General features: G+C 44.3%; 1 protein-coding gene across 4 annotated transcripts; it reads right to left on the bottom strand.

The window, feature by feature from the left end:
- Positions 1 to 616: 616 nt before the first annotated feature.
- CUNH11orf24 (chromosome unknown C11orf24 homolog) lies at positions 617 to 24,730 on the bottom strand. Of its 4 annotated transcripts, none has more exons than XM_042038569.1 (6): positions 24,623 to 24,730; positions 23,309 to 23,431; positions 19,837 to 19,933; positions 6,396 to 6,634; positions 3,576 to 3,692; positions 617 to 2,425 (listed from the first exon to the last, which is right to left on the bottom strand). In XM_042038569.1, the coding sequence occupies exons 4-6, from the start codon at positions 6,550 to 6,552 to the stop codon at positions 1,272 to 1,274; spliced, it is 1,428 nt and encodes a 475-aa protein (XP_041894503.1). In that variant the 5' UTR covers positions 6,553 to 6,634; positions 19,837 to 19,933; positions 23,309 to 23,431; positions 24,623 to 24,730; the 3' UTR covers positions 617 to 1,271. The 4 variants fall into 4 exon arrangements, with proteins under 4 accessions (XP_041894503.1, XP_041894502.1, XP_041894501.1 ...); XM_042038568.1 differs by lacking the exon at positions 24,623 to 24,730 and adding an exon at positions 24,229 to 24,380; XM_042038567.1 differs by lacking the exon at positions 24,623 to 24,730 and adding an exon at positions 24,009 to 24,195.
- Positions 24,731 to 25,650: the final 920 nt, after the last annotated feature.

Here is a 25,650-nt window from a genome sequence, read left to right as displayed (position 1 = left end):
CAAGCTGAAACTCAGCAGTTTCAAATTCTGAGGTTTGCTTATTATCACTCTCACTCAAGATTACATGCAAGGTTGATTTAAGAAGGGCCAACTAATTCAAAGTGAGAGACAAGCTATCAATATGGTTAAAAAGACCCCAACACACCTCAATCCAGCACTTTGCTATTGGTATATATGTGTCATCCAAATAGGATGCATTAATCACTGAAGAATACTTGCCTAAAAATCAAGTGCTTTCTACTCATTCTCTCAGGTGCAGATCTTGGGAGGCAAGTTGCAACTGCATGTGCAATTAAACCTTCCAAAATACTAACAACTCTGTGCTGGTCCTAAACGCAAAAGAAAAACCAAAACAGAGGCTGATGCTCTAAGCATGAAAGATAATAAGCATTAAGTGGGTCTGCATACCTGGGAGACTGGCAGCATAATGGTCTTAAATTATAGAAGCAGTACTCTGGAAGATGATCAGTAACTTCTGTGACGTGTCCATGCTTTCAGCGAGGTTTTCAAAGCCCCCATACCTGTAATACTGAAGTGGAGCTAATTTACTTCAGCCCCAAAAGCCCATTTGCTTGCTTCTGAACTGGCAGGGACAGGAATGAAATGAGAAACACAAGAAGATCTGCCCTTCCAGGGCCCCATTTATTAACTGAATATAAAAATAAGATCATTTAAGTGCAGAGGCACAGTAATCCACTCCATGGTGAAGATACCTTGGGTTAGCAGTAAACAGAGTTTACAATACCTTGTAAACAGATGTCTTCATAAGCAAGAAGCATACTGAAATATGACACACTGGATTAAAACTCCCCTGTTGCAACAGTACTCCACACTTCTCATCTGGCTATTTGGGAGCACTTCACAAAAGGTGACAGCATCCTTTGCTCTGTTTTCAGAGGAGCACATGTGAAACAAATGAAACACAGCCTGCACTGTAAACAGCTGAAAAGTGCTACACCATTTTCAGAGGATGGCAACTTACACCTTGTTAGATTTGTTTTGCAATGAAATATAATGGCCAAAGCTACTGTGCATTATGAAAATGTTAAAAATGATTCTTTTTTTTTATGGTTTTACAGCAACCTGTTGCACAGTTGAATAAAAAATTATTATTTTTTTCTTAATACAGTACATGGCATTTCTCCTCAATTGCACTAGAAGTAAATTTGGAAGCACTTTCAGTTTGTGTCATAGGCAGATAGAAAGGAAAAACAAGTCAGGCAGACTTTCAATCTCCCTTCCTCTCTTGCCTACTGTTTATCCCCACCTCTTCACATCTCTGAGTCCACATACATTCCATTGATCAGGTAATCCACTTGTGTGTAATCTTTCTTCTTGTAGCTTTCATAGGCCTGCATGAGGAAAAGAACTATAACAGTTATGAAAAAGAACGTACCAACTAAAAGCACTGCAAGAAGTGAACTTTTATCCACTAAGTACTGAGTCAGGGGCTCAGCAGCAATGAGAAGATACTCATTGTCTGTGTCCTGAGTTTCTGTGAGGCCCAAAGCTGTTGTTTTGGCTGCATCTGTTGGAGCCATGGTTGTTGAAAAGACATCAGATGTTGATTTCATCCCATATTCAGTCGTAGTTGCTACTGTAGAGGCTGTAGTTAAAACCACGGCACTTCTAGTAGAGCCCAGAGGAGAAGTTGATTCACTCAAGGATGCTGTGGCTGTATTTGTTTCTGGCTTCAGGTCTGGCAATGTGCTGGCATGCACTGGGTTTGCAGAGTGAGAACTCTCCATGGGGATGGGTGTCGTGGCACGCGCGGAAGCAGTGGAAGATGTTACTGCATCCTGCGGGATGGGGGTGGTCAGTGTTGTGGTCGGTGCCTTCAGGTCAGCTCCAGCAGAGGTGGGGCTGTCAGCGTGAGGAGCACTGGTGCTGGTGGTACCCGGGCTAGGCTGCTGTGCTTGGGTACCTGCTTCAGAAGTAACACTGAGGGGACCAGAAGTGGGGGACAATACTGAGACAGAGCTATTATGTCCTGAATTTTGGCTGGTGGTCACCATCTGGGTGACATGGCTGGAAGTGGGAGCAGAGATGTTACCATGAAAGGGAGAAGAGGTAGAGGCTGACTTGGCTTTAATAAAGGTATCAGAACCTCCAGAGGTGTTCGAGGCTCTGGCAGTTGTTTCATAAGTGGTCATAGCAACAGAGAAAGATGCATTTGTAATGTTTGTTGTTATGGCAGGGGCAGTGGTGGTAGCATGGCTTGCAGTTGGTTTTGCGGTACTTGTTGGGACATTTTCCTCCTCAACCTGAGCCAAATGCCTCAAAAGAATCCTGTGAGTCTGAGCAGTTGAGGAAAACGTGTTTTCCACACTGTGTCGGTCAATCTGTGCATTCAGCACCCTCTCTGTTTTCTGTGGATGGCTCTGGTGCTGAAACAGGGCTGTTTCCCATTTGCTGCTGACAATTTCTTCCAAAAGACAAAACAAATGAGTTTTTTAAGAATAAAAATCTCTCAAGCTCAAATCTAACTTCAACCCCCTAACATGCAAACCAGAACACATATTCTGCAGTACACACAGTACAAGTGGAATAAATCAGTCCTGAATTCAGCAAGAACATGAAAACACAAGACCCCCTTCCTTTATTGCACATAATCCCTTTGAGGTTTTTTTGGTTTGTTTTTTTCTGCCACAGACCTCTAGTATTTGCCCAACTAGGGAGTTAATTTCACAAAAGGGGAGTAATGAAGTAGAGAGCTACAATGCAGAAGCACATTATCAACAGGAGCAGTCTTACAAATGTCAGTTCCTGAGAAGACTCATGCTTTCAAAGTTACACATCATCAACAAAGCCTTTGTGCTTAGATTCATAATTTTCACTTGTCAAAGCTGAGCAGAAATTTCTACTTACACCTTCATACCTCAGGATAATTTCCTTCACAACTAGTGAGCTAGATCTATAGTGACATAAATCCCACCTGCTTATCTCAAGTCTGGTTGTTACATTACAGAGAAACCTTTGCCAATCAAAAAGAACCATGCACAAATTCTTTTTTTAAACTTGGGCACAGTGAACTCCTGAAACAAACTTGAGAAGATTGATTTCCCAATTATAAATAGGCTCCATTTTGTTATTGTGTCACTTTATTAAAACTGAGTACCCTGGCACTGGAAAGTCACCATGAGCAATTGCTGCTCTGATTAAAGAAGCAGTCTGTTGACTCTGGAACAAAATCCTGGCAATCTCAGAGAAAAACAATGCCAGGACATTTTCCTTTCTCTGAAAAAAAACGAATACATCTGTTATGCCTTTATTTTTGCTAGGACAGCGTGTGGCGTGCAAATGGTTTGAATGAATGATGTCTTCAACATGGAGACAAACTGTTACTCAGTAAGTGTTACAAAAGTGCTATTCAAAGACATCATGCACTCATGCAAGTGCCAGAGTCCCTAGGACAAAGTGAAAGTTATTCCAGTGAACTGTACCTACAGAATCACCCTGCAGGCATTTCACAACCCATCCTCCTCAGCCGAAAGCCTATCAAGGGTTAAACACAGGCATTTAAAGCAAAAGAGCCAGGATCCTGGATTTCCCAGAAGCCTGAAACATGGCTTTACCTGCAAGAAGATCTTTGATGTCTTGTTCTCCAGCATTCTGGCACATGCTCAGCTGGTGACACTGGAGGAGGAGGCAGTGATTCTGGTAGGGCACAGACCAATTACAGTGATGGCTCCCTGACAACAGCAGAGAAAATGGATTGCTGCACACAGGATACCAAACCTGCTGCTTCGTGCCTCTAATTATAGAATTGAAAAAAAAAAAAACCCCCGCAACCAAAAAGAAACCCAAACCACGCAATATCTAGAAGGTCTGGCCTTAAAGAATCCTGACTCAGCCTTAGTGAAAATAACCAAAGAAAGCCAATGAAACCAATATAGCCAATGCAGCCTACCCACCTGCTTGTCTTCTGGTACCAGCATCTCCTGACAACAGCAATTCACTCAAACAGGGACAAATAAAGTGCACTACAGTAAGGACCCATGTAAATTCATCTAGGTGTCTTAACGAGGAAAAAAAGAAGCAAGCCAAAACTGAGAAGACATCACTCATGGGAGACAGGTCCCATCTCAGTGCTAGGAATTGCACAGAAATTTACTCGCCATTCATTGAGCAATGACACCATTAGCCATGAGAGCCATCACGGAAATTGTCTTTTAGTAAGTCAAATCCCAACACAAGCTAAATAAAGTCATCACAGGAAGAACTCTCTTTCCTTTAAGCTCCTTCAAGCATCCCTTTGAACTCACTCACTTCTTTCTGGACGTGTCCACATACACAAAATCAAGCTTCCGGGGAAGGAATGAACCTCCTCCAACCAATGCTGAGGAAACATTTTAAACAGTGTATCAAGTTTTGGGGACCCTTGCATATGTGGGTGGTATTGAAATCCTGGAGTGAATCCAAGGGAGACTACTACATGTCTGAAGGGCTGAAACAGATCATTCACAGGAAATCCCGACTCAACATCAAGGGAAAAAACTAGTTTCCACCACAAGGGCACTCAGACACTGGACTGGGGGCCAGAGAGGTGATGCTCTCTCTGTCAGGTCTTGAATAGACAGATCAAAGTTGGGTTTGGACCAGAGTACTTCAAAAGACCCCTTCCGGTGGCAGCTGCATTACTTCTCTAAGTAACTGATGTCGTGTCAGCAAAGGTGCAAACTACATCTACAGAAAAGTACCTTACCAGCTAGAAATAGTATTTTTCTGCTTCTCCAAGTAATGTAGCTATGAAGACATCTCCCTCTGCAACCTTGGCCTGCAATTTCACACTATAATACCTTAAAAAATAACAACCACAGCTTCTTTATTGACAGTTACATATGTGTTACAATTCTGACATCTAAGCCTCAGGCCTTATGTCTGCAATGACTGAAAGCACAAAAAGATATACTGTTGGGAAAGATGGGAATGGAGAATGAAATCAGTAAAGCTGATCTTAAAACCTAAAGCTAATAATAAAAAAAGACTTTTCAGGTCCTTCCTCCCAGATGATCTCTCTGCACATGGCTATATATTTATGTCAAGAGTTTCTATCTTTTCCACCTCCCTTAACATCACGTAGTGCAACAGACTGGCCATCAAGTAACAAACAGAGATGAAATTGCTTCAGTAGGTTTAGTACAGAATTTAAAACCTGGAAAAGTTTATGCTTTTGGGTTTAGTTTTGCGTGGTTTTCTGAAGATGGAATGGGTCATCTAATTCTAGAGGTTCAACCCCCTTTGCTCAAGAAAGCTAACACTCAACTGGACTTGTTTTGTACAAACATGTCAGGAGAGAACAAAGTGAAGGGCATAAAAAAAGTGGTTAAAGTCAGCAACAGGGGCAGCCATGCAGCCTAATCATGTTCTAGCCCTGATCGCAGACTAACTAAATTCTTTATGTTTCTCTTGTGGAAAAGGCAGCTGATGACACCTTTTCTACCCTTACTGAGATGCAAGAAGGCTAAGATGACATGTGCACAGTGTTTAGAGATTCTCAGGTGGGACAGACAAGCATGACATGCTACAGACCCTAAGTGTCAGCACAGTCAGTGTGAACATGTCAGCTTCTGGAGTTTACCACCTTGAAGTTTTCACTGCTCTGGTGCCTGCAAGACAGGCTCACTCTTATTTTACCTCCTAAATAAAAAAATTTATAAAGGTACTTTTTTCCCCACTATGAAGAAATATGTCATGTTTAAACTAAAGGTTTGAAACCACTGGCCATTAAAACCAGCATCTTTATTATGTTCCTAACCATCTGAATGTCAGATACTCATCCACCTGAGTCAAGGTCTCATCTTCACCACAGCATCACCAACTTCTTGTAGGTGCTACAAGCTTTCTCATCTGGCTAGACAGGATTGGAACCTCCATAAGGACAACTCAAAGACTCTTCTAGAAGTTTTATGCTTTATAAAGACATCTCAGAGGTAGTGAGGAGGCTTTCATCTCAACAGATTTAACCCTGTGCTTGGTTGCAGGACAAAGTGGTTTCTTCTAAGGCAGAAAACACACACATTCCAGGGAGCAAAGATTACTCATTCTAATGCAGCTGTCTACAGCAGCACTGCTCACTTGCAAACATCTGGCAGCAGGGAATAATCATTCTTCAATTCAAGTGACCTAACACTGTTTGCACGCTATCAGTGCACACCAACAGCACATGCTGTCTCTTATGTAAGCTAGAAGAGCCCTGGGAAACAGTTGTCCTGCATTCAATTTAACCAAAGCTATCAGAAGTTACTTAGCACCACAGCACTGCACAGAGAAGCCATAACTGTAAATGCCTGTAAACAACTGGAATTAAAAAAGAAAGTCATCAAAGGAGCAGCAGAGACCTTCAGGGGACAGAAAAGGTAGCTGGAATTCCATCCAAGGGACAAGAACCTCACCTGAAGCACCTGGGCTCTGACAAGCCTGCCTGCATTGCTCTTCACTTGTAAGCCTGTTTATTTGCACTACATGGACTCCTCCCCCTTTCAGGACAGAAAACTGGTGTTCACATATACAGATGGAAATCAGCAGGAAGAACACAATGGCAGTCCACATCTTCAGGGTTGGCCTCACAGGGAAGCTTCTCTTCCCAGAAGAAATTCTCTCTTATATCAACTTCAGATCCACTGCAATATACCTATTAAAAAAAAAAAAAAAAGAAAAGAAAAAGAACAATTTATATCCCAATGAGCAGGAATGGGGAAAAAAAAACTGTACAAAGCAGGCAAGCATCATTACACATCACAAGCAAGAGCTCAGAGGCAGGAGGAGTAAAGACCATTCCCAACTTCCCAGAGAGGCCCTTTCTTTGGAAAAGGTACTTCACTCTCCTTCCCTCAGGTCCCAATGGAGAACATCTTAAGTCAAAAGCCATGTGTACAAAGTCAATCTCAAAGCCCAGAAGCACGTGGCAGCACAGATATGATGCCTTTGGACTCCTTCTGGGACCCCTAATATTGTTCCCAGGCTCAGCAGAAGGGTTTTCACCAGTTTGAGCACACTGATAATAAGGGGAACTATAGTCCTGGCCCTGCCTTTACACCGAGTCAGTCAAAACCAAGTAACCAAGGTTGATTTCTGCTTTGATTTTCCTGCTCATTACAAAAAGCTAAAAGAAACTTTGATTAAAAACAAGCAAAAACCACTATTTCAGGGCTTCCAAGACATTACACAGACACAGCTGTTAGTGAAGAAGATTCATACGCACAGTAAGCCTTCATTTTCCCACATAAAATGATAGATAATGTCTTTCCTTCCTTACTAATGCACACGTGACTCTGACCCAATGGAGCAGCTTTCATCACTGAAGACACTGAAACAGCTCTCACTGACATCAGAGCAGATTAGTAGCTTCTATCTGGATTTACCCTCTTGGTTCTGAGGCTTTTAGAGCTTTGTATGAGCTTCCAAACAGTTCAGTCTGAACCAGACCTACTGTAAGCCTCTTCCCTAAGTAATTTTGAAGGGCAGCCCTCTTCCTCATCACTGAAGCAAGCCTTAGTCACCATCCTGAAGTTATGAAGAGAAATGTGACAGCCATCAAAGAGTGTTGAGATTCAGCTTTGTGTGACATCTCCAAGATGGATGTGATAACTGCAAAGGCAGTTCACAACACAGAATGAGCAGCATGTGTGAATGGTATAAATACCACAGTGAAGAACATCTAGCAGTCCTCAGTAATGTGCATAAGACCCTGATTTAGCCATGCATGCAAGAAGTCTCAGCCTGAGCTCTTGACTCCAGTTTCAACCATGCTTGTGGAATTTAAGAATCTAAGAGCTGTTTCTCCTGCAAGAAAGCCCCAAATAATGTTTGTTAGCTTTGACTCAGATTGCAGCATTTTGATGCTTTGTACCATTAAATTTTTGTTTCCAATTTTTCCTTCTGCTATATCCTAAAGCCCCAAACAGGGCAATGGAGTTTTAGCTTCAAAAACATCCTATCTGAAAAAGGGTGATATATAAACAGCTACCCCAAGCTTCTCAGAGGACACACAATATAAAGGTCCACACTGTACTGTCAAAGAGCCAAAGATGGCAACAAAACTTGATACTAAAATGCAGTGCCTCAAATTCAGTCTTCCTAGTCAACCTTCAAGTTCCCTGAGGAACTCAGGGTCTCCTTCCTACCTATTTATTCTAGTAAAAAGAGTTATTTTACCTGTTAAAAATGGATGGAGCATCTTTTGCTCTCCCAGAGAGATAGGAAGCCTGAAATGACTGTAGGGCCCTTGCACTGCTGACCTCAGCTCATGCACCCCCTGCAGCTTTCTCCCTGGAGCAAGCGTGCCCAGCATCACGCTCATTTTGTGTGAGCAAGTTTCTCAGTGCAGCCAGAAGTTCAAGCCTGTGTCATCTCACCTGGCGGCTGGAAATACTTCTAAATCTGGCCTGACAACAGAAGTCTTGGCAGGGAAGGCCAGCTCAGCAGCCCCATCTAGTCCTATGTACCAGTGACTACGCCCAGTGTCCAGCCAGCACCAGCTCTGCCGGGGCCTCTCTCCCATTTCACACTATGCATGCACAGCACAGACTGACTTTGCTCTTTCCTTATCACTTTGTCTTCTTCCAAGCAAACTTGAAAGAATCAGGACAGGAGAGGAGACGACCTGTGCTGTACCAGCACAGCCTTTGCAAGAGGCTACAACAGCACTGGCTGCTCAGGAAAGCAGCCCCACATTCCCCTCAGGGAATTGGCAATATTAATTTGTGTTGTTCAGCCAAGGCAACTACCAATGCTTTTCCCACTGTCCCAAATTTCAAGGCACTTCTACAAATTTGTCTCAGCCTTTATCACACTCTTAACATCACTCTTCACATATGCTGTAGATAAAGCACTGAAAGCTGCAGTTGGTAAGACTGAGAGCAAGGCGGAAAGCAAGGGAAAACATTAAATACTCTGCCCACAAGAGACTTTCCTAGAGCAGACAGCAAGGACTTCCTTTAAACCCCACATCCTTCAACTTAAAGCAAGCAAATTGGGTTCCCTCAAAGACACTACAGGTACCTCACCTCAGAGCACTGTTTGGCAACCTGCACTCCCACCACATGGTGCCAAAGTGCATTTTTTGTGAAGTTCACAGGTCAGAGGCAGAGATTCAGAAAGCATTACTTAACCCACAAAAGGAAAGGGGAAAAAACCATCATTAATGTATTTCACATTTTAAAGAGTGCAGCTTATGTCTGCTGTCCCTTTTCAAGGTCCAGGGTTTATAAGAAGCATTATTTTACAGCCTAAGAAGTGACCCTGAGAATGAATTACCCACGCAATAGTGTATGCATATACTGTTTTAAATAAACTAGTAAGGAATAACAGCAACGAATACAAACACTAAACATTTATTATAGAAGCTTTTTTCCTACCTTTAGTATCAATTTTGCAATTACAATAACCACTCTCTAAGAATCCTCCATTGCATTTTGAAATTGAGGATATAACAGCATTATAGCTAAAAAGAAATACTTTCATTATTATTATAGTTAAAATCTCAGTGTTTTAGGACAAATAAAATATTAATATTAACCTCAACCAGCGCAACAACTACATAAATTTGCAAGGTCAAATGATCACACCAGTACCTAGAAGCTGTTGCATTAACATGCATCCCCTTTGCAAAGAGATGTTTTGTATCCCCAACCACATCAACTCACTAGAAGTCCTTCCCATCACTGCTGACTCTGGTTCCACTTGACTGCAACAACTGCAGAGGAAAATAAAACCCCAGAAAATAACTCTCACCTCTTCCAAAGTGCCTGGCAGCCTTTCTGAATTAGGCCAGCACTGGTTTAGGGCGACATGCCAAGCTCATGCACAAGAGATTTGTCCCCCCCTTACCCTCTCACTAAACATGGTCTCCTCAGGCCCCAACTGACCATACATCCCCTAAGGCACTCAATACAAAATTACAATCTCAAAACACTTTTCAAGGTTCTTTGGCCAATCATGAAAATCCCTTTGCAGACTGCAGAGTGAGTGTGTGAAGCAGGCAAACACAATGCACAGACTACGAGTCTATCAGACAAGCAAACCGCTCCTTTCCAAGACCAGTGAGAGGATAACCAGTTGCAGTCATATCTTAATGCAGTACAGATGGGGCTTGGGATGCTGTATCAAATATCAGAAACTCTAGACAGAGGTGTGGTTTTTGGCCTCTCCTACCTTAGCCAATCCCATTTACCCAGAACAGGAGTTACAATTACTTGGAGATCACTTTTCCCAACTTAACAACTGCCGTTTGTAACCACAAGCAATAAGCTGCATTTCTGACTTCCTGCCACACTTCTAGCCCGTCCCACACGGCTCCATTTGTACTCAGAGACCCCTCTGACCACCCACCCCCCTCACCTACATCCCAGAACAGCACTAACTAAACCTTCTTCTCCAATCCATGTTGATTCCTGTCTGGACAACACAATGGAAGAGATGAATTCTACTGTTCCCATCAGAAGTAATCTTGAGAAATTGGGGCAAAATTCACTCTTCAAGCACTACTGTCTCCACCTATAGAGCATCCCCAAGGAAATTCAAAGCCAAATCAAACCACAAAAGACAGCCACAAATAAAATCTCGGAAAAGACTACACTCTGAAAAATACAAAGTTCGCTTTTGTTATCTGTGGCTGTAACTCAGCAGGGAACAAGCATGCTGGCAAACCAGAATAACTTTGAGTCAACAACTGAATGACTGATGACTTTGCAATGTACACACATATCCAGAGGGCAATGCCTGCTGGGTTTCAGAAGAGTTCCTTGCTTCTTGCTGATCTCACAGTGCTTAAGCCAAGGAATTTATACAAATAAAAAAAATTCATTATTTCAAAGAACAATGATTGGGATGATGTTGCAAGAGCAGAGGGAGGCCCTTGGAATATAAACCCCTTGCCTCTATGTCCCGCCACATCAGCCTCAGTTGTTCCTGCTTAAGCAGCTGCAAGGTGCATGCAGTGACTGCACCAGGGTGAAAAGAAAGATACAGAACTAGACCAAAAAAGAGGAAATGTGGGTGTTAAGACATCACAGGTACAAAGAGTGCAAAGCAAATAATTTAGGACAGCACATGCTCCTTTGAGCTGTCATTGAAGAGCCAGTAGACACTGCCTCAAAATTCATACTCACAAGTGTGCGTGGACTAGGTATGAAATAAGGTCAGAGTTGCAAAGAAATGTTTTATCTTCAGTATAATAACAAATCAGGGAAAACAAGGGTGGAATACCTTTTGCAGACAACAATGCTACTCTCCCATCAAACTGAGAAGGCATAAGGCCTGTTTCCCACTTGCATTTGCTGATAAACATTTGATGTGTTGTCAGCTCTCTAAACAAGTGCAACATTTCTCTCTTTAGAAAAAGAGAATTAAACCAGATTTTGCTAAGGCAAGACAAGCACATCTCATTTTGTAAATCGAGGCAAGAATACAGGAGACAGGGAATCTGCTCTGCAATTCTCAGATGCATTTTACTTCCCAAGCTTCTCTCCAAGACTGAAGACGCACATGTAGATCAGTTTGGAGACAGAAGGGGCAACACCAAGGCACATGAGGCTGGCCCAATGTTAGCTGAGTATGACCAGATGAAGTTATATGATTCTCTGAACAGCAGCTTTAGAGCCATTAATTCCTTTGGCTTCCCAAGAAAGTTCTGACAAGCTGCAAAGCTGCTTCTACAACATGTGAGATGCTATCAACAACGAAGAATGAACAGATTGTAAAGCAGAAAAGCACTACAGATTACAGAGGAGGAAATATATTATTAGGTCCCTGGTCTGGACACAGCTCCTTGATTCCCAAGATGTCCACACAGTATGAAGCATTCCCACTGCCTCAGAAAACCAGGATACAATAATCAAAGGTCCATTTGTTGCCCCAGTACTGGGTCTCTGTGCACCTACCATTTCCACCACTAAGAAACTGCTCCTTGTAGTAAAATGACTGAGGTGAAACCTGCACAGTTCCATACTTTCAGAAGGAGTTTTGAAGGAAAATGTGCCTAGAAATCAAGAGTCTCATCTCATGGATACATCAGCCAGGCTGGATTGACCAACCAGCTGAATCTGATAAACAGCTTGGGCTGACATGAGGGCAGCAGAGCACTAGAGGCTGATCTGCTGCAACAGTAGGATGCAAGTTACATATGCTCTGAAATGCAATTCAGAGAAAAAATACTGCCAGCTCAGATCCAGAAGTACATCACTTATATTCCTTCTCCTGCCACACAGTTCTTCAGAGTGTAACACAGATGGCCACATGGCAGAGAAGAGCTGGCACATTGCTCCACATTAGCAGCACACTCCTCACTGCAGCAGGCAGAACAGGGTATTGGATGGTCACAGGTTTGGTCTGCTGCTGCCTTTCCTGATGTTTCTGCCAGTACATGGCCACAAAAAAAGATTTTAAAAATTCCCACTTCTCACCCCACCCCACCAGCAATGAGGCTGGGGGTGCACACGAAGCCAGGCCAGTTGACCCCAAGGGATATTCCTTCCCATATGGCATTGTGCTCAGCATATAAAGCTGGGGGAAGAAGGAAGGAAGGGCAGGATGTTTGGAGTGATGGCCTCTGTCTGCCCAAGTCACCGTTACATGTGACACAGCCCTGCTTTCTTGGGAATGGCTGAACACCTGCCTGCCCATGAGAAGTGCTGAAGGAATTCCTCGGTTTGCTCTCCTTAAACATGTGACTTTTGTTTTTCCTGCTAAACTCTATCTCAACCCAAAAGTTTTTTCACTTTATCTCTCCCATTCCACCAGGTGGGACTGAGTGAGCAGCTCTGCGGGGCTGAGTTGCCAGCTCAGGTTAAACCACAACAGGCACATTTAGCTGCAGTGGGGTTTATTGGTGGGTTTGGTTTTTTTGGGGTTTTTTTTTTTTTTTTTTTTTTTTTTTTTTTTTGGTTAGTTTTGTTTCAAATATTACCAGCTTTACCCATCTCCATCTCTCTGTTCCTTGGTTTCTCTCTCAGGGCACAAGGCAGACATCTTATACAGTTGAGAACAGTCCACACTGTCACTGTTGAGGCTTCATGGCCATCACACTTTGCCTCTGAAGAAACAAATGTTAATGCCTAAAACTCCCAAACCAGCACCACCCATCCATCATCCTTTCTCACCCATATTAGTATCATGTGCTGCAGTTCTGATGCTGAGAAGTACTACTCAGCAAAACATTTTTCCTGTGAAAAATGATCATACAGCTATTTGATTTATGAAAATGTGCTTTGTTTTGAAATATCTGAAACAATCTAATTTCAATATACAGAAAAGCGAGCTGCCAAGGGCTAACTGCATAAAGCTGTGACTGAACAATAAATCTGTCAACAAAAATACCTCTAAGCAGTAAAAATGTGTACTATGGCTGAGATGCAACCTTCCCTAGTCTGGTCTGCACCCGAAGCAGATAGAACTTTTCAGACATGTTGTTGTCTCGTGGGAACTGGAGATCATATGCAGGGCATTTCACACCATGTGTTTCAAATTAACCAGATTTCAACAAGACCCTCAAAGGAACCATCCCAGTGGGCTCCCACAAGAACTCTGCAGCCCTTGAACTAACACAAAACAAAGTTCATCAAGAAGGGTAAAAGGCCAACTCCTGATTTTGGTTTCTCTAAGTGCCTGTAGAAGCAGGTACTCTGCAGTACAGGTGCTTCATGCTTGCTGAGGGATGCCATTAGAAGCCAGAACCAGCACGTTCCACATGCACAGGAATAAACTGTGCCTGAGGTGCTTTTGAATTCAAAACTGACAAGTGTGGAGCTAACAGAGACTTAACAAGCAGCGACTTCAGCCTGAAGGTACAAATAACCAAGTGTTACTTCTGGAGCCAAGTGCCAGTGTGTTCAAGTCTGGTCACCCACCCACCTCCTGCCCTAAAGAATTTTACCACAGTCAGCAAATTCCTGGCAATTCAGATCAAGTTAAGTTTCACTGAAATGCTACCTTCCACTCCAGATATTTCTGAGAAATCATTATGCTCCTCTATAGGTTCATGTAGCTGAAATACTGATTTTAGGCCCATGGAAACACAGGACATATCTCTATCAGGAACACAAGGTTCTGCAACTTTGCTCAGGAATTAAGCCTGTGCGTGGTTTTCAGCAGGGTTACACACCACAGAAATGGCACCTTATGTTACAAAAGCATCAGGCAATACTGTGGGAGCTCAGAAACTCAGAAAAAGTTCAGAGAGCCTAGAAACAGCCAAAACACAATCCCAGTGCAATGACTGAAAGGGAACGTCTGCTCAGCCCTAAAACAACTGGAAAAGAGGAAAACATTTTTGGCTATTTCTCCTTTCTTCAAGGAAGTAAGATCTTTGTGCATATCCTGAAATAGGAAGAATAAACACAAATTTTTAAAAAAATTCCAAAGATATGTTCCTCCACCTCCACTTATCCTCACAAACAACATGAAAGCTCCTAGGTTATAAGAGGTTTCCTCTATTTAAGCAAATGACTCAGGTTAAAAAACAAAGGTAGTTTCATATGGAAGATCTCCCAGGTGAGATGCAGCAAAAAGACACTCCAGCTTATCTCAATGCAATATGACACTGGGGAGGTTTCCACCATATATATGTTAGCACGAAGAAGAGATTCTTCCTAAAGTCTCCAAGCCAGGAATACATTTATAGCAATACCAAATAAAGCTTGTTGGCACATGCCTCCCTGCTTTGTGATTTTGACAGCTTGAAAGGTGTGGAAATCACAGGGCAGGGTGGGTGGGAAATCTTAGCCAAATCTATTTTTATCCAAAGAAAGAAAGAATCAAATGCAGTAGCAGCTCTCCTCATCCTTGCTGGTCTTCCCTGTGGCAGGTTCCTCACAGCCAGCAAGTCTTCAGGTCATGCACCAACCTGAATTTAAACCCATCCATTATCAGAACCTCAAGGAAAAACATCCTTCCCTCTCCTTACTCCCATGGATGTCCAGGGCTGCCAAGGCAGCATCTGCAGAAGTGCTTCAGCCCAGCTCTTGGGTCTCATCTCCTACACACCAACAGGGCAGCAGCTGTGCTCTCCTACCTCGTTCTAGGTTCCCTCTTTTCCATTTCAGAGGAACTCATTACAGTTTTGAGTCTTGATACTCAAAAAATGATTATTAAATCAAAGTAAAATAAGCTTGGTTTGAGCTCCTCAAAGCTCTCCCAGTAGCAAAGAGCCCCTCATTCATGGAGGAGGGACTGTACAGGCAGCAGCAGGTTCTTAGGAATCTTTCTGAGCTTGACACAGAAGGTCTGTCTATCTGTCTGTCTGCTGCTGATGTGGCTAACAAGAACTCCAAAGCTATTTCAGAGGATCACCTGAATGTCATGGGCATCTACAGAAAGTCAGCAGAGCACCTGTAATCTCTCACCAAGAGAGATTACAACTACCACAAACATCAGTTTAACTTGTACCAAAGACACGAATGTGAAAAGCGTTCTGTATTTGACTGGACAGATGGGGTCACAAACACAGATCTTTTCGGAAGCCGTCTCAGATGCCTCCATGTTTATCTCACTCTTTAATTTTTGCTCAGCAGTACAGCAACAAACACAGAAAAAACTCCAAAGCTGAAACCTCTCTCACAAATTGTGACACCTGAACTTGTAACAAAACCAAGAGGTTATTCTTACTCCTCCAGAAGCTGTGACCTAAAAGAAGCAGGAAGACTGAACCTATTAGAAACTTCTGGCTACTGATTTTATGCCGAAGATGCTCCGATCCTGTAATGAGGGGAACAGTGAACTAGAAAAGCCAAACTACTAACAAGATCAATCCACCCTCATTCAAAGAGGAGCTCACCATACACTAATTATCCAGGTCTCTGCCTGGGAAAGGTTGTCCAAGCTCAAACAACAAAAATAGGGGAAAGGACAAGCATGTGAAAAACCACACCACAAACAGTAACTCTTACTGCTTGCTTTTGACTAGTGTTCCGAAGACTTCAGCTCCAGTGTACTCCAGTACAAACCTGTCCAGTATCATCAGATAGCAGAACACTGCAACAGGTCAGGAAACAACAGGTGGAACAGACTGTGACTGAATGAAATCAGATACAAAACAAGAGACATGCCAAGAACTAAATAATTCACACTTGAATTAAAATGCACTTCTGCCTATCAAACAACAGCTTTTGTTTCAAATTGTTTGCTGCTAGTGACTCTGCAAGACTGGAATGAGAAATGGCTAGAAATGTAGAAGAGTGAGAACCCAGGCAGCCAGCACTGAGGTACAACACTTCTTCAGCCTCATCCCTTAAACAAAGTTTAGGATCCTCAGAACTAGACACCAGACTCACAAATCCAACCTGAAGGCTGAAGAGTCCCATCAGCTGGTTGTAGGGACCTTAAACCCTGCCCTCTCAGCTGCTCTTGCTCCTGTTCAACTGTACCGAAGCAGAGGGCTTAAATCCCACCAGTAAACTGCCTCAGAACACAAGGTAAAGCGGCACCAGTGCTGCTTTCCTCAAAAGCTGCAGTTGGCAGTAAACCAAGAACTGCCCCATAAGCAGCAGAGTTGTCCCCACAGAATGACAGGAATCTCAGAGTGACACACCACATGTTTGGCATCACAACTGTCAACTACTGAGAAGTGTGTTTGCTTCTTAAAATCATCCAGAAATCTGTAAGTTTCCAAAAGAGATCAGAGAAAACTCCAGTTTAAGTTTAAGTGATAGCAATGGGTCAGAGGACCAAAAGTCTTCTCTTCAGGTTCCCTCTCTATTTTGGGCAGTTTAGAACCAGGATCTTCTCAGGATGTGATGGAGAAGGGCACTTTCACTTCAGTTGCCTGGAATTGTATCATGAGGTAAATCTGGCCAAGCAGACAGTGGAGCAGAAAAATTGTACTGCAGTGAGGATCATGTGCTGAGTTTTTGGGGTTAGTTTTGGGTTTATTTGTTTGCCTTTTTTTCCTGACAGCCATCTGAAGAGGATCTTGCTTAGCAAACCCTCTAGCACCTATAGGCCAAGACAGAAAACTCTCTACCTATGTGGATGCACATTAACACCTACGAAATCAAACAATCTCTAACCATTTAAACTGCATGCCCACCATTTCAGTCTTTGCTTTTTAAAGCACTTCCCTCCAGCAGTAACATTACTGGAGACGAGAGAAAAATACTGAAATAAATTTGTCCATGTATTTTATTACAAATTCTCTTCTTACTCCCCATATCTTTTATGAAGATGAACCTCTGTATGAAATACTGCATCACAGCCCTATGTTCACTGGATGGCATTCACTGCATCTTGCTCAGAAGCAACTTTAAATGTGAATGCCTGAGTCAGCTGTGTATCATAATTTTGGAGCAAGTATTTTAACTCCAGAAGGGACCTCTGCAGGTGTTATCTTACTGATTTACTGCAAACAAATTTGTCCCAAGACATGCAATAACTTAAGAGCTCATTCAGTAGAGGGGTTTGTTTTCAGTCAGCTCCCAGGGGACAGGTTGCCTACTCAATAGTTTGCATTACATCTGTTTCCACTTTCAGAGGGGTCAAAGACCAAGTGCAGAACATACCACCCAGAAAGAACTGCTTACTAATATTGCCAAAATCTGCAGAAAAAAAAAAAAGGCAACCAAAACCCCCCAACTCACCAGAATATTCTGTTTATATTTTATTTTTAGGCTCTTTCAGATATTCCTTAAGAGGATGGATCATCAGCACTGGAAACCCACTTCTGCTACAGCTGTTAATTCACTAATATATTTCACTGCATCAACATATATCCAGCTTCTATACCTTACAAGATTTTCAAACTCTAGAAATTCTTGCTCCCTTTGCAATGGACAGAAAAGCAACAAACAGGAATCTATGAATACATGGGATTCAGTCAAAAGGTATTTGCTAAATAGCAAACAAACACAACTCCTGCTTTCACTTACCAAGTCAGCTGGTAACAAAGGCATTTGCATCAGAGCTCAGTCCAGGCCACATGCTTCTCAAACTCAAGCAAGTGTCCCTGAAGAATGCTATCAGCTGTTTCCACATCAGCATATCTGTCTGAGGCAGTAATTCTTCAAACACACAAAGCCCGTATTTAACTTTACAGGTGAGAATAAATCTAACAGAACCTGTGGAACCCAGGACCTGCATAAAACTGAGTCATGTAGCCACTGCCAGGCTCATGACATTGCGTTCCCTTGCTGGCTTCACCACCCAAAATGTGCCCATTGGAGTCAGGTATACCCCAGACATTGTCAGTGACGCATTTCAGCCACAGCACATACCTACTCCAGCCACCTCAGAGATGGCCATTACAGCCAGAACACATGGGTCCTGCCTCTTCCACAATGCAAATATAAACTGCTGGCAATCACTTTAAAAAACATCATCATAGATGAAGATATAATTTATGTCTTAGCAATGCATGCCTGCAATCCAGAAAGCCCGGGCTGCATCAAAAGCAGCATGGACAGCAGGTCAAGGGAGTGAATTCTGCCTCTCTGCTCTGGTGAGACCCCATCTGGAGAGGTGCATCCAGCACCTCTCCTATGACAACAGGCTGAGACAGTCAGGGTTGTTCAGCCTGGAGAAGACTCAGGGGAGACCTCACTGTGGTCTTTCAGTACTTAAAGGGAGCATATAAGAAAGAGGGAGAGTGACAGGGAAGACAGTGACAGGACAAGGAGAGATTTAGATTAGATGCTAGGAATAAGTTCTTCACTGTGAGGGCGGTGAGGCACTGGCACAGGTTGCTCAGAGAAGGTGTAGATACCCCTTCCCTGAAATTGTTCAAGGTCAGGTTGGAAGGAGCCCTGAGCAACCTGATCATCTCTGCCCATGGCAGGGGGGTTTGGAACCAGATGATATTTAAGGTACCTTCCAAGCCTAACCCTTTTATGATGGGAATAAATGCTCTTGGCTTGCACATGGAGAATTTCAAGATATCACTGGGCATCTCTCACCTGTCAGAATTCCCCATCCTTAACCCCCTTAATAAGCCAATCTCTGTTTATCTTATGGAAAAAAAACCCAGAAAGCTTTTTTTCCCATCATGTTCTCCTTTTTTAATTAGAGGAGTTTAAATCTAGATGCTACTGCCAGCAACACAACACACTGATGATGTAAAGTTTCCTCAAAAGGATTGATGGTATAGAGGAGTTTTGCTGACACAAACACCAGCCCAACCTTTGCAGCATGGGTTAGTCCACAGCACAACAGGGCATCAGTTCAAAAGGGCAGAGCAGAGGCAAGGTAGACCAACCCTCCCTTATCTCACAGGATGGGAAAAGGGGTGTGAAAAGACTGAGTCATTTGTGTATAGCTATAGGAGGAACTGGTCAGAGCTGGAACTGAAAATGAAAATCAAGTCTCTTGAAATCCAGCTCAGTACACAGCTACAAGACAGACAGCTTCTCCTATGAAAGCATATACGTAGTCAGTGTGTCATTAGGAGCACCTCAGGAACATCCAGAAATACCTGCTGTGGGATTTCTCTTTTTAGATGGAAAGAGGGAAGAGGAGTGTTCCCATAACATAAATCACATACAAATCAAATTCCTGTATCAATACTGATATTCAGGGCATGATGTACATCAAGAAACGTGGAGTAGTAAAGAGGTAGCACAAATGCATGAAGCAGCCTCCTCTCCAGTTAATGGTTTGCTTAATCTTAGACAGACCCCAAATACTTCCCTTCAACCAGTTTGCATTCAGATCACTTCTACCTTTATTTCCTGTTCTTCAGTTTCTTCCTGGTTCATGAACAGGGATTAATTTTGCCCACACCCATCTGCACATGTTCAGTTCCTGCTGACTTCTACAGAGTTTCTCTCTACTAATTGACTTATTTTACAGCAGTTGCAAATCTATCCAGAGAGACCAAAAGCAAAAACAATGATTTTGAGTGTAGAAACTTACCATGCAAACACTTGCAACTGTTTTCTTGCTGTCAGGAATTATTGCGCCTTTAGGGAAAGCAAAAGCCAATAAAAGCCCGGATACAGTAGGACTACAGCTGAAAGCATAGGGAAAAAAATGTGTAAAATGTTATTGTATGCAACCAGAGAGACATTTCCGTGAGACTGGCAAAGCATTTTCACAAAGAGGTGGAAGAGTGAAAAGGTTTATCCTGCTTTTTATACAGAGAAGTCAAAAAAAAAAAAAAGAGAAGAAGACTCAGCAAAAGAACATGCTTAATCCTATTAAAATTAATGAGATTTCATCCTGGTCTCCACACACTAGTTGTAGTAGGAGTTTAACTTAAGTGGATTTAAAACCAGATTTAGTTAAAGTGCTGCAAAGTCTCCCCAAGCCAAACAAATATAAATCCAACACAAACATACATGTAAAATTCAAGACAAATTTTATCAGCCACTCTGCTTCACCCCTTTTTTTTTTTTTTCTTTTTTTTTAAATAAATCTGAAACTGGGACACATGAGAAATACATGCTGACATGTTTTGCTGGACTATTGCATAAGTAGCTCTCTGGGCTTGGCACCAAGTCAGAGTCAGGTGGAGCCAGGGAAGGCAATCCCAATGCCCTCCTGGGCAGTCATTGTTAGCAGAAGCAGTGAAGGGGACTTGCTGAATTTTTCAATAAGTTAATAAAAAGGCTCTTGTACACAGACCACCTCTCCTTCCCTCTCTGTGTACTTAGGGAATAACAGAGGTAGCTATGGGGGCTTGTACACCCCACAACCATATTTGCAGAACACAACTTAATTGTCCTTTAGGGGACACAGCCCAACTGAGACTCCCATAGCAAAGGTGCCAGGAGCTGTGGTGATGTACAGAGACAATCCAGGCGCACCCCTGCAACCCGCACTGCCAGCACAGGCTGAACTTCCTGCTTGGATGGGGGACCAGCTGGTCCCTCAAGCAGGTGCAAGATGCACAAACAGACTGTGGGTCCTGCCACCCTGGGGGACAGTCCAGCTGGCTGCAAATAAACAAGCACCCATATCCCTGGCTCTGTGCCCACTATTCCTTTCTTCACAGCACATTGTCCTGCAAGAAAACAACCAACCAAACAAGCACCCAGTGTGCTTTCCAAATGGTTGACAAGTTATCATGTGAAACAGGAGGAAAGGACATCATGGAGAACCCAGACCCACACACTCATTCCAGAGACCTCACACTCTGCAAAGGATGTTTAAAGACCAGCCTTCCTACCACGGCAATGCCGCCACTGGGGACAGGGTTTCAGTCCCATCCTGATGGCACTGCACAACACCACCTTGGTGCCAGTGCAGCAGGACACCCACCTGTCAGCACCAGATCTGAGCCTTGAGGAGGCCATGCCCAGAACAACAAAGAGAAATAAAGCCAGCAAAGGAAATGGAAGACTGTCAGACGTTTTGGCACCTATGGTGATGGACACTCAAAACTGCCATGAGGAAACCTCATTCCAGTGAAATCACAGTAACAGCAAAGCAGAGCCCTCAGCTAAACCCTACAGAACTACAGCAATGAGCAATCCAGACAGCAAAACAGCAAGCAGCCAAGTGCTACTTTACACACCAGCAAGACAATCATGTGGTTCCACTGAGCATTAGAGTCCACTTCTACAGATCTTGCTACTTACTTGCATCGGATAAGTTGTTCACAGGAACATGCAGAAATGTCCATGCAGACATTCCTTCAAGAAGGGGGTCTCCATACCATGGCAGAGATAAGCTGTCCTTTCCCAAATTAATTGCTGCACCATAAGCACCCTGGGCACCTTACCTGCAAGTTGACTCTCTTGGATTGCAAGCAGTCAAAAGCTGGAGGAGCTGTGAACCCAAAATGCACAACCTCCCCGCACTTATTTTCAGCACTGTCACTGTCCCTGCAGTGCCAGAAGCATCCTTAGACCCCAGCTGCCAACTCACAACTCCTCCCAGTCTAAGCTACAGGAAGGGAAACAGAAATGATTGGAGGACTGAACACATCACATGCTTGCTACCATCAAGCAAGAAAAAGTTCAATGGCAGTTTATTTCACAGGACTTCTTGGCTTTGCTATCAACAAAGTCAACAGCCCTCGGGGAGCCCTTTCCACACCCAGACAGGCTGGGTATCACTGATATGTGGGGTATGACAAAGGATTACACCTGCAGAACAGGCTGGAAGCTGGGAAGGGAACCAACCTTGCTGAGCCAGAGCACACAGCGTCAGATGGCATCCAGCAACAGCACACAAGGCAGGGATATTGCCCTCCCAGTCCTTTTAAGGGCCAGAGGAAAAAAGAAGTCACAAAGACCGTCTTGTCTGGCTGCTGTTTCAGCACAACCCATGGAGTTTCATCCAACAATTACTGTGTTGGACAGGGGTGGGAAGGGTATCTCATGTACCTCACAAATGAACTTTGAACCAGCTGAGTACATAGGTAGAGAACACCTCCTTCAGAAAAGCATCCCATCCCAATTGAAACATCTAAAAGGACAAATAGCCAGCTGGTGTGGATTGTCATTGCCCTGCAAGGGAGTTCTACCAAGGCACAGCAGCTAAGGAACTACCTGCAAGTCCTGATGAAGTGATTGCCTTTTCCTCCAGCTTTCCCGTGCACAAACATCTCCATTCCTTCATGTCCCTGCAACATTTTCCCTTGAAAATTTAGCCAGTAACATACAAGCGAAAAGTCTGCTAGTACATTTCCTGTAATCCAGGATATGCATCCAGACATTTTAAATACACCACCAGGTCTTCAGCATTGAAGTTTTTCATCACCAAAGCTTGACATTTTGCTTGCAAATTACTCCCATAGCCTTCGAAAAGCCTGTGCCAGGACAGTTCCCTTAGAAGGCAGAGGCTTCAGGTTGTATGGGTGTGCCAATAAGAATTTCAAAAACAGATAAACAGATGCAAAGTCTGTTTTCTAGCAGGTGGGTTTACAAATCCAGCAGGGAATTTGCAATTAAAACAAAAAATAAAGATGTCCTCACCGACATGTTAAGAGGCATGCAGCCTGGAATTTCTCCCAAAAAAGTGCTAAAACAATACGTGCGTATGCCTGAATTATGTATACATAAAAGCCAGAACCAAGCAGCAGACATGCACAGCACACACACAAATCCACTACAGACATGAAAGCTAATAAAAATGGATGGATTCCTTCTAAACTATCCATTGCCACATAATGGACTGCATTAACATACATAATAGTGGTTATGGTAGATAGATTCGATTAATATAAAAATACATGCACTTTTGAGACAGAAACACTGCATCAACCTGCATCCTATAGAATAGTTTTCAAAGTTACTGTTCAGTCACAAACCCTCTGAGGACTAAAGGGCACCAAATGTTCACTATCAGCAAGTTTAAATTGTTCATCAAAACTGCATTGCAATCCATCTTAAGGTGGGGAGGATTTATTGTCCTTCCAGTAAGCAGTCAGATAACTCACTTTATCAGGAAACAGCAGCGGTGTTGCATGACCAAGTCTGGCAGGGATTCAGTCAACAAACATGTAGGACATCAAGGCACATTACTCAACACGATCCTGCGACAGGAGTTTTCTTTGCCAATCCTAGAAAACAAAGTTTGGGGACAGAGGGGAAAGTTAAAGGATTTGCTGAATCCACCAGAAGAAGATTCACTGCAATAGGATATCCCCACAGAATGCCATATTTGAGAGCTGTCAAAGAACAGTGTTTATTCTTCCTGCCATTTCCTGAACTCCAGCTGACACCTTGCTAACATTGCCCAGGGTACAGTTAAACCTTCTGAAAACCTTTACTTAAGGTAGGATAAATTGAAAAAGATTTCAGTGCGATACCACAGGACCGCACTGCCAACCGTAACCTTAATTGCACACACTCAACATTATTTATTCGGACACACGATATATTTACATATCGGTGATGCCGTGCCTAAGGGTGGCGACTCCTATAGACACCGGATCTTTGAGGTGGTCCATAGGGCCTAAAAATGTTACACTCCGGCTGTGAGTTACTTGCTGAGTCAATCACCTCTTCCCCGCAATGAAACCCAGTTCTCCTCGCTCCCGCCTCCCCACTACCAAAACCATCTACAAGCGTTCACAGACTGCAGGGGAACAGAACCACCGCTCCCTCCGCTGCTACGGGGAGAGGGCTGCAACTTACTGCAGAATTTATTCGCAACTCGTGCCACATATGTGCTCAACTTCTGGGGCAGTTCACGGGAACGGCTGCCGAGCCGCCGCTCTCCCCTCGCGGGCCGCGGCTCCTCGTCCGCCGAACCCGCGCGGGCTCCGCGCCCCCGGAGACCCCGGCACGGCCACCGCGTCCCTCCCGCCCGCGCTCCCTCAGGCCCAGGACGAGTCACCGCCCGCCCGCAACTCACGACGTGGCAGAGCCCGGCGGAGGACGCGGCCCCGGGGCGGGAGAGGCACTTGGCCGGCGCTGGCGCGGCCCCCGCGGGCAGGGAAAGGCAGGGAAGAGCCCAGCGAAGGGAAGGGAAGAAAGCCAGAGCCCCGCGGCCCCGCCACATGCCGCGGCCAGGCCCCGCCCCGCCCGCGCCCCCTCCACGCCCCATTGGCCCGCCCGCCCGCGGCCCGGCCCCGCCCGCACCGGCCCCGCCCCCGCCCCCGCCCCGCCCCTCGGCGGTCGCCCCGGAAAGGCCCCGGAAAGGCCCCGGGAAGGCGCCGGGAAGGCGCCGGGGGCAGAGGGCGGGCGCTGCCCGCGGAAGTGACGGGGACCGCGGCTCCCGGGGCGCGGGAGTGGTGTGTGCGAGTTACCCGCCGCTTAACATTGGTGGGGTGTCTTTGGAGTTCTGTCTAGGGCACAGCAGCGAGAAGCTGTGCTCACGCGAGGCTGTTTTCCTTCTCCTCCCGGGTTTTCCGCGCCGTGAACTCCGGCGTCTCCGCCTGCGGGTTGTGGCACAGCAGCAGGAGCGGCTTTGCAAAGCTCCCGTTGATGCCGGCCCGTTTTGCGCGTGTTTCCAGCGCCGGGCTGGACGCGGCTCTGAGCAGCCTGGTCTGTGGGAGGTGTCCCTGTCCATGGCAGGGGCCTGGAACTGCGTGAGCTTTAAAGCCCCTTCCAACCCAAACCATTCTATGGTACATAATCACTTTCCAGCAGGAAACAAAATAGAAAAATGTATTGGCTAACAGCGTCTTGCTATCCTGGACTGTGGGAAACACACATTCCACCATAATCCAGACATAACTCTTCTCATATAACCCCTCCATTGTGTAAGTCTCTGCTTTACTGGACATGCCAGTCCACTAGCCACAGTATTGTTTAAACAGAGAATGCTGCTGAAGTAAATTCTAAATCAAAGACCAGAAATCAGCTCTTTGACAATTGTTTTGCTGTTTCTAGTGCTGCTGTCTATGGCAAAAGTTTGCACAGCAGCAACCCCCAGCCGCTTGGGGCAAACCCTACCAGCAACGGAGCTTTGAATCTTTTATGTACCATGTATTGCTCTTGTATGTACAGACACATACATGATATAAATATCTGAGCTGCACTCTGAAGCATGGAGCTGGTTCCATGAAATGGCATCAGGTGCAGGACTTCCAAGAAACCATACGTGCCCATTTCTGAGCAAGCACACTTGTCTCCTGAATTCAGCTCCTTTGGGTTATTTCCAGATCGCCCAAAGAAGAGAGACATTAGACACTGGAAGAAATTCTTTACTGTGAGGGTGGTGAGGCACTGAATCAGTTCTCCCAGAGAAGCTGTGGATATCTCATCCCTGGAAGTGTTCAAGGCCAGGCTGGATGGAGCCCTGAGCAGCCTGGTCTAGTGGAAGGTGTCCATG

This window comes from Corvus kubaryi, unplaced genomic scaffold, assembly GCF_017639235.1.
Source record: "Corvus kubaryi isolate FWS band 111438036 unplaced genomic scaffold, C.kubaryi_AGA036_p1.0 37392, whole genome shotgun sequence".
Taxonomy (NCBI): domain Eukaryota; kingdom Metazoa; phylum Chordata; class Aves; order Passeriformes; family Corvidae; genus Corvus; species Corvus kubaryi.
The sequence above is the reverse complement of the archived record's forward strand: the minus strand, read 5'-3'. Positions and strand labels throughout refer to the sequence as shown.

Bases quoted from the DNA above. Each gene is read 5' to 3' on its own strand.
- CUNH11orf24 (XM_042038569.1), bottom strand. From the start codon at position 6,552: ATGTGGACTGCCATTGTGTTCTTCCTGCTGATTTCCATCTGTATATGT. The intron at 3,693-6,395 runs GTGAGGTTCTTG...TGCTGTTGTCAG, and splicing joins TCAGAGCCCAGGTGCTTCAG to GGAGCCATCACTGTAATTGG. The intron at 2,426-3,575 runs GTAAAGCCATGT...GTCTTTTGGAAG, and splicing joins CATCAAAGATCTTCTTGCAG to AAATTGTCAGCAGCAAATGG.